We start from the raw sequence: 9,670 nt of genomic DNA, 5'->3' as shown, positions 1-9,670 counted from the left end.
TGGATTTTGTTTCTTCTTTTTCTTTTGGCTGCTTCATTAAGAGGTTAAACCAGTACATCATATGCCTCCATCTCATCCTATCCCTAATACCGTCCTCTGTCGCTCTGATCCTCCTGCATTAAATCCATAAATCTTCTATGAAGTTCCTCGTTTCTTCCTTCCATCTTCAATATCCTTTGTCCAGTACTTATACACTATGAGTTGGCTGCAGTTCAGGAAGTAGAGCAGGTCAGCTACTAATCAAATGGTCAGTGGTTCAATTCCTGGCTGCTCCAGTCTGCATATCCTTGGGCATGATACCTCTTGAAATATTGCTCTTTATTTGCAAAACAGGATATCAGTCCTTTTCGACTTTCCCTTAAGATTTCTTTTTGAAAGATGAATTTGGTTTTGATTCTCCTGTTTTATTTAGATATAGAAAACATCATTAAATCACCCAAACACAACATTGAATCCATTTATTAAAAAAACAACAACAACAACAAATGAGTACATTTAATGATCATGTAAATTACAATTGTCTTTTACTTTTGATATTGAACCCCAAAACAACTCCCTGATTGTGAGGGATTTAAAAGTATAGTTGTTTTAACAAAACACATATAATACATGTATCTTTAAAACTACTTGAGGTTTATCACTCAGGGTTCAGTATAGAGTAGAAAAATGCTTTAATCCTTAATTACATGTATTACTGCAGAGTCTTTAAAAAAAAGTCTAACTGGAAAAGAGAGAAAAAAACCCCAGTCCCTACTAATATACAACTTCTTTCATTATTCTCTTCCCAACTCATATTTTACTTTAGAAACTCTGGCCATTCACAGCTGGACTTTAGGGTGTCATCATCTCCTGTCATCGGAAGGCTTCCTAGCCTGCAAGAGAACAAGAAATAATGGGGGGAAAATTTAGTGCATGAGTAAATCATGTTGGGTTTGCTTGCTGGGGAGATTACATAACTGGAGTAGGGCAGGAGGGTTAATCCAATGTGGATTAAGCTAGGTGTCTTTCCTAGAGGCAGGTTGGTACCATATATCTGAGCACAGGAGCTGTAGGTATGAATTAGACTTAAACTGTTTGAAAAAGATTATGCTGCATGTGTCCAGAGTGACTAAATCCTCCATGTTAATCTATTCAGAAGTAAAACTCCACAAGCACAGTTCTGGATAAAGAAGGCTAAGGCAAAGCAAATGCTGTAATGTATTTAAGTACATTTACTCAGTTTACATGATCAAAAATTACAATTTAAATTGAAGTTGTTTGATGTAATCCCTTTTTCTAGTTCTCAACTACATTTTGGGGTAGTACTCTGGTAAAAGATTTAGTTGCTAGTTGCTAGTTAGTTGCATGTGTGAATTATTACTACGGAAATCACTTGTTAACCAATAAATGATATATTCTTGATATATTCTGTTATATTCTTATAGATTAATTGCCTGTACATTTTCCCTGAATTTTTCTGCTGCAATGAGCTGACCCAGTCATGTTATATTGTGACATGAAACAATGGTTTCTGGTATAAAAAATGCTTAATGAGCACTACAGGAATGCTAAAAGTTAGATTATGTGCACAATTACAATATTTTAAATATCATTTGGCTGGTGCTCCTTAACAAAAGTAGTATCTTGTCACATATCAAATTCTGATGATTTTTCAAAGATGAATCAGTCATTTTCCCTGAAATTAATTAGACTGGAGATGAAAACTGTATCAGGAAAAAAATGTAACTTTTCAGTTCCTTGAAGTTGTATTCATTTGGAGGGGGGGGTTATAGACTTAGAAGACTTGATTCTTTTTGATATATCCTGCAGTTAATTTGTCATGCGAGGGGGACTACAAAATGGGGACTAAAACTATTGTTCCAGCTTTTAAGTGATAATACACTCCACATCTCTCATAAACAATAAAAAATTTGTTAAGGCCTCAGTCACATGGGCCTAGAGACTGGTTGGAGATGCCCTCGCATCCACTGGTTGTGAAGGCGACAATGTTTATTCCCCTACTGGTTGGCAAGTGGTTGCTGGCTGTTGCTGGTGAGATAGCTTACAAAATTGCTAGCAGATTTGGGCAATTCCCAACTGTTTATATTGAAGATAAAAACATCTGCAAACACTCACCATTTACTCTTGAAATGAAGGACTTTGTTTCTTTACGACTGCAACCAACACCTCCCTGCTCTTGCTCTTGACGAAGGCGGTCGCACTTTTCTCCTCCTCCTCCTCTCCCTTAGCTTCCCTGCTTAGCCTCTTATGTCCTTGTCTAGTCTCGTGTTTTTTTGTATTACTTTTCCCTGGAACACTCTCTCACAGTCTGTTCTCTAAAACCTAAAAGAGGAATTATGGATTTGATCAACTGGTCCCTAAATGCAATTGACACCCCTTTCTCAACGAGAAGTTTGGGCTTGGGTGAGCCTGAGTGCTGAAGATATCTACCTATTCGGAACCATGGTAACAGGGTTCTTGCTGATCGGAGCTGGCTTGGCCCTGACTTATCGAAGAATTAAGGAAGCGGAACCGGCTGTTCAAACCCCCACAAGGCTGCCCACTGGGATTGAAACGATGGGAAGAGGCGTGAGTTTCTCAAAATGGGCTCATTGAGTCAGCACGGACAAGATCTTGGAAAGGCTTACGGCTGCCGTGAATACTCAGAATAAGATCTCTGACTGCAAACTGGATTACATCTTGGAAGGGCTCGCTCAGAATAACATCTCTGAGCGCAAATTGGATTACATCTTGGGGAGGCTCACTGTGGTCGTGAGTTCTCAGAATCGGCTCTTTGAGCACAAGAATGACAACACCACAGAGCGCAAGTTTGATAACATCATGGAGAAGCGGGAGATTGAGAGACCAGTGTTGGACTGTTAGAACAGCTTTGAAATTCATCTGAGCTGTTCGCACTAAAGTAAAAAGTTAAAAGCACCATCACTTCATGCGGATACCCTTTCGGCGCCAGCTGCGGTCGCAAGGCTGGAGCCGAACAAAAACACCGTGATAACAACTGTGTTTAGACTGTTCCTTCCCATTCCATGCAAGGCCACCTGGGTTGGCGGGAAGACTGTTTACTTAGCCTAGCAGGGCAAAGGACACTGTCTCAGCTGAACTCTGGACACGCACACACATACATATACACTGATATGCACACACTCATCCCCCCTCCCTTTCCAAACGCCTTCGATGCTTGTTCCCTCCTGGGAACATGGCGGGTCTGAGCCCGCGCTGGAATGGTAGCGCTGGGCAGGATGGCTGCTGTGTTTGCTTTGAAGTACTCTTGTACTTTCCCATTGTAGTGTATATTTCAGTGTTTTTCTTCTGTAACGCTACCGATCTCCGACTTGTATCCCCATGTGATATCTGTGTTGTGCGTGTAAGGTGGTGGTGGGGGGGGGGGGGGGGGGGGTGTCCTATTTCACTGCGGGGCAACCTGCACATGGCGAATAAAGCCTTGATTGATTGATCGATTGATTGATTGAAAAGGTGTAATTTTTACTTTGAAGGTTCTCCGCTTCTGCTTTGTGTAGCACTTTTCAAAGTTTTATTACATCTTTGCAAGTAGTTTGTGTGTTTGCAGACAAGTTTATATCTTCCATGCAAACTATAGGCAACCCCAGCAACTTGCTAGAAATCAAAACAGTCGCATGTAGGTTTTCAGTGCAGTACTGCATACCTCTTTGCAACCAGTTTTAATCGCCAGTGACTGCCAGTAACCTGGCAGCAACCATTCACCAACCAGCTGTGGAATATACACTTTTCCTTAGTGACCACATGGTTGCTCACTATTCTCTAGGCAAATGTGTGACTGGTGCCTAAATAAGAGTGCATAGCAAAGTGTTCGTAGCAGTATTATTTTCAACTAAGAAACTCATAGAGTAACCAGTTGCACCACCAACTGTGTAGACAATTGGTGCATAATTGCTAAGAATATGGGGAATTTGCCTGCTTTCACTATTGCTTCTCTTTCAACATGCAGTGGCTTTGCAGTTCCCCTTTCATGGCAACCGAGTATGGTACTGCTGGAGTATGCTGGTTTCCAGAAATTGTGAGACATCAAGACTCAAGAGTATGACACAAAGACAGAAAAATCAGTTGCATATCAGATCTGGAAATTCAGATTGCCAGCTATGCTGATATCATTCAGAGAAAAGTAAGACAGCTGTTTGAGTCAAAAACCATCTGGGTAGATTCAAAGCAAACAGTCACCAAAGATCAAACTAATCTGTTTGTTTTCAATATATGCTATTAAAAAAGTCAAGGGAAGACTTTTAACAACAAATGTTAAATTTATTTTTGATTTGATTTTGAACCCAGGTCTCAAAGGGGTGATGATTATGGTCAGCAAAATTACAGTGTATGTCAGTCAAGATTTTCAGTTTGAATGTTTCATCCATTAGGCTACGATGTGTAATTTTAGTGTTGAGTAGTTTACATTTTTTTAATGCGATTACAAAATTGACTCAGAAGTGACATAAAGATTTGGTGAGCTACTTTTAAACAATTTGAAATGCACATTTTTTAAAATATGTAATCACATATTTCATCTTTTGTAATATTTACCTGTATTTTGTGGCAATAGGTTACTCCCTTTCTCCTGCATAGAGGCCAAACTGGCATCCTTTAGAAACTCTGAATGAAGAGTCCCACTAGGCCTATGGTCTGATTGGGTGCGACGAGTAGAGGTGTCTGTTGCTCTGGTAAGTAGTCTTCCTCGGGGGACCTCTCCCCCTTGTCTGGGAAGCACAGACCTTTCAGGGGGCAAACAGGTCTTCAAGTTTTGAAACTCATTTTGACAGAAAACAGAGCGTGCGTCGCGAAAGGATACGGATGGAATGATTTCTTCTGTCTTGTTATCTATACAGCGTGTCACTGTTCTGGGAGAACTAGGACGAGATGAGTGCCTAGATGTAGACTGAGGTCTAATTACAGGGGGACTTGGAAATCTTTTGCATGTACTAGGACAAGATGGTGGAAGGCGGACTCTAGATACAGGTGGTGCTATCACAGTCAGACTGCAAGAGGATAATTCACCCTCATAAAATTCATTGCTGTTATATTTCCGATCTATGGTGAGTTGAAGAGGAGAAGTTGCTCTGATGCCTGGTTCAACAATATTTCTCTTATCAGAAGATTCTGCTGCATCACGCAGGTGAATAATCTTACATGCCTTTTGATAGAGATTATTAGCCTTCTTAATTTCCAGGTTCAGATCTGTTTCTGATTGCAGCTGATCTGCATCCTGAGTGCCCGTAACACCATCCTGTGTAACAGGATGGGCAGGAGAGATAGCAATCGACCTTGGCCTCATACATACTCGATTTGGTAACACTTCTACATTGTGGATAGATGCCTTCAGGCGATGGAAGATTCCAATCTTGGGGTTTATCACTTGAGAACTAAAAGGTTTCTGCAAACCCACTTCAGTTCCTGCTAGGACCTGAGTACTCTGAAAGGAATTGTCCATCAGAACTTCTGGTGGGGGTGGTGGTAGGTTGTCCATATCCAGCTCGTCCTTGCTATCAGGCCAGCTGTTGTTGTTGTTGCCACTGTTGACTGAACTTTCCTTGTCATTTACTGCGTCAGATAACTGAAGTAAGCCACTTTTCCTGGGCATCCTGTTATGAGGTGGAATATTAGTGAGACTCTGCTCAGGTCTGCCATCAGCTACTTTGCTAAAGGTATGAATTAACCTTCTGACAGAGTGGCGTTTTGGTGGTTGGTTTGCTAAGATTGTTACGGAACAATTTGTCTTATTTGGTCTCACAACGCCTTTGTGTGAACCTGACAATCCATTTAATGAATGCCGTCTTACTTCAGCTCTATCCAGCTTGCAATGAGGTCTTGGTAATTCCTTGTTTCCTTGTATTTCAGCCATCATCTTTATTCTATCATCCAAGACCCACTGGCTGTTTTGTAATTCTGTCATTCCACACGTAGTTAATGAAAGGTGTTCAGGCTTTGCAATAACAGGATCAATTAGCGGTTGTTTGACTGTTGCCTGCTGATCTCGATTGTAATTTGTGAACATATAATGAATGGCCTGACTGGGATCAGGTGGGGAAGAGTTCGACCTCTTCCTTCCTCGTGTATCACTTTCCTCCTCTTCATTCTCTTTATCATCGTCATCATAATCATCCTCATCCTCATCCTCATCTTCATTATGGTCTCCAAGGTTGGTTGAATTACTGGGAAGACTATCAAATGCACTCCGAATGTTGGCTCCAGACCCCCAACTGTCAGATCCAGCACTTCCACGATGCCGGCGATGCCTTTCAGAACCCGTCAGACTCTCATTTTCTCCTCCGATACCACTATCCTCACTATGCAGTGTTGAATCTTCTGAGTTGAACTTCATCATGGCTGCCCTTTCTACTTGTGCGATCACTTGAAAAAGCCTCTTCTCTGCCGTCTGCTTCGTCTGCAGCTTCTTATTTAGCAGTTTATAGAGAGAAGAAAAATATTCCACTGCCTCCTCAAGTGTAGTGTCACCTAGTGCCTGGACTGATCCTCCCACTAACTTCATCTTTTCAGTTGACTGTTGAAGTAGTTGCTGTAAAAGATCTGGAGGTGGATCGGTTTGACATGTTGTATTCATTCTAGGGTTAGCTGAGCAAATCATCCCAGAAGGTAAGGTCATGTATTCACCATGCTCCTTCAACATCAGCTCCCCCTCATCAGCCATATCCTCTAGTGCTTGGTTGATCTCCTCAAAGCGCAATACTAAAGCAGACATCATGGGCTGGAGGGACAGCTGTGTTTGGGCAGCCTGATCTAGTAGACCCAAAAGAGTTTCATATTTGGAAATGTTTGGGTTCAGAAAGTTATAGGCTGCCTGGTGAGCTCTCAGCATGTGAGGTGGGAAGTCCACCTTTGTCTGTACATGACAGAACTTCCTGTGATTCTCAAAAGACCTTTTCTTGCCTTTACTTCTTTTTTGCTTTGCTGTCTTTTTAATTCCTTTGGTTTGTTCCACATCGGTGATTATTTCTTGGGGCATCGTGTTTACTTCTGTTTCATCAGTGTCCTGCAGATTTGGTACAGTCTTTGCATCAGAGACCAATGGAAATAATTCAGTCTCTTCGCTATGAAATCCTTCATTCGGAAGTGGAAGTTCATTTTCGGTCACTTCGGTTTTCAAACATGTATTCTCAACTTCTACAGGTCTACAATTATTAACATCCTGTGGTACTTTACCCAGAGAAGCTTTTGGAGATCCTTCTGGCTTTGAAAATAACTTTCCTTTAGATGGAGAACAGCCCATTGTTGCATTCAAAGTGATTTAAGGATTCAAGGAAAAACAAGTCAGGCCAGGAAATAAAATTGTAAATCCAGGAGTCTGGCGGTCTTGAAGGCAAAGTTATCTGGAGTCCTTCAGCTTCGACTTTTGTTGTCTGTCCAGTATGTGCTAGATAACTTCTATTTCCTCAGTCATTTCAGGCATTCTCTCCAAATTTATGCTCAAACAGTGCAGCAAAGATACCTATAACCTGTTGATGAGGTGGCTACTAAGGCTAACGTGGTATGCATAAGACCGTTTGGAAATGCGGATTGGTTCTGCCCTCTCTCTCCCTTAGCCAGCTTGCACAGATGGCTGTGTTAAGTGCATCAATAAAAACACACAGGCCTGTTCACATGTACACACTCAGGCATTTCCATTTAAGACTTTAAGCTCATCAGATTAACCAGAGACAAACTTGTCAGGTGGTGTTTTTAGCCGCACCCACTGGCAAGGTTTGCATGCAAAAGCTCTGTTTACCTGAGACCTTCAATGTCAGGCCACAGGACATTTTAGCAATAGTTGTAGGAAAAAAATTAGATTTAAATAGTTTGCAATACAATGACTTACAAAAATCTATGAAACCATATTCTCTGATTTCATCGTATCTTGAAAAGGTTATATTTATGTATCATCAAGTACCCTTGTATAGGTTTTTAGGTTGTTTACTGATATTTTGCAGTGTAAGTTCGCTTAATACTCAAATGTTTGGTACACAAAAATTTTTAGCTTTACCCTTCTATTATATAGTAACAGTCAAACTGTTCATTTTTTTAATTATTCCAAGCTGGCAACACATGTGCCAAGTGTAAATACATTTAGGACATAAAGAACATGTCAATCCCTTTGTGAAACAACTCTGTGGGACTACGACATTAAAAGACTAGGTTTTGGAAAGCATATTTAGAAGAGTGAGGAGTGGCATTATGTATATCTCCATGTAAACTATATCCTTGTCCCATCTTGAGTTGGTTGGCAAGCTTTTTTGTGTGAGGCTCAGGACCGTCATAGTACATTACAATCACCCATCTTCCCTTCTATTATAAGCATAAGGTGTGTGTTGTGCTAGCTAAGTAGACTAGGCTATTTGTAAGAGTTGGATTGCAAGTGTAATCTTCTTGCTCCCTCCATCTAGAAGATTCAGGAGGTCACTAGTCCCATGTTGAACATCACCTGTACTTTCATTTTGGAACATTTTTTTAACAGCAGATTTTGATTGGATGTTTAAACAACCGTCTTTCAAAATCTTTGTGTTTTCTTTTAAAATGTTTTCAGTCTTTGAGTAATGCTGCATAGAAAATAATTAAAAAATATAAAAGGGGAAGGGGGCTATTCTTGTAGCTTCAAATCACAAATGAAAACCATGTTAACAAACCAAAGATTTCACAATGTATATTACTAGATCTGATTGAATTAGTTTGAATCTTTTTGGGGGTTTACAATCAATCAATTTATGACTTTTATGTAATGTGTGGGCCTTTTTTGCATAGTTGGTTGATATTCTTTCTCTATTAAATTAAATTATGATAAATATTAAGAAATTGTTCATTTTTTTGTATGTGAGCAAATTTATAAATTCATCAGGGGACCAAAGAATTATTTCTCCCACTGTATATTGTATGTAAACTTTATAACTAAAGCAAAACCGTTACAGCAGTGACAGCAGACAATAGTTGCCTCTTGATCAAGCATCAAGGATCATTATTATTGTGATTATTATTCCTCTCTAATCTCTCATGCATACTTTTTAAATATATAGTTCATTAAGAACTGGATTCCCAGACAGGGGTAAGACCAGAAGCACAGAATGTCATAAAACCTGAGCCCAGCTCTAATCCCTGACTCACATCCAGGTGTACCACACTAACACAAACCAGGCAAGCTGCTGGTCATTAGAGCAGATGGAGCTTAAGCTGTTGGAGGTAAGTTGTTTGCCATCTCTTTCTTTGGTTTATTAAAGACGTCACAGCCAGTACATAAAACTCAATCTCAATTCACTCCATTTAAGCTCAGGTCCTCTACCACGGACAGCAAAACACCGAACCAGCTTGTCAGGAGTGCTCGCTCTGTGGTGGGTTTTTTCTTGGAGGATGTTGGCCAACTGCATTTCGTTGCCCTGTACCTGTGCATGTGCAATGACAATAAAGTTAAATTCTATTCTATTCTATTCTAAATACACATCCGTCTTAGGGAATCCCTCTCACACTCTGCATGACACATTAAGAGTATTCGGCAGTTCTGTTGGCAACAGATTGTTACATTGACTGGGTAAGAAGGAACACTACCACAGGTCCTTTAAGACTTTACAATATAGTCAATTTAAAGTAATAATCTGTACTATAATGTGGTCTATATTTTCAAAACACTTGCATGCCTATCACTTCTGTGCAATATTCCACTACTGTA

At 40.3% G+C, this 9,670-nt stretch overlaps 1 protein-coding gene across 1 annotated transcript; it reads right to left on the bottom strand.

Moving 5' to 3' along the window:
* Positions 1 to 583: 583 nt before the first annotated feature.
* pcare2 (photoreceptor cilium actin regulator 2) lies at positions 584 to 7,494 on the bottom strand. The gene is given in 3 exon segments (XM_087852302.1): positions 584 to 872; positions 4,549 to 4,570; positions 4,573 to 7,494. Coding segments are annotated over 3 exon segments (2,775 nt in total). The 5' UTR covers positions 7,250 to 7,494; the 3' UTR covers positions 584 to 796.
* Positions 7,495 to 9,670: the final 2,176 nt, after the last annotated feature.

The sequence above is a fragment of the Neolamprologus brichardi genome, chromosome 15 (genome assembly GCF_056152115.1).
Source record: "Neolamprologus brichardi isolate AB-2024 chromosome 15, ASM5615211v1, whole genome shotgun sequence".
NCBI classification, from domain to species: Eukaryota; Metazoa; Chordata; class Actinopteri; order Cichliformes; family Cichlidae; genus Neolamprologus; species Neolamprologus brichardi.
The sequence above is the reverse complement of the archived record's forward strand: the minus strand, read 5'-3'. Positions and strand labels throughout refer to the sequence as shown.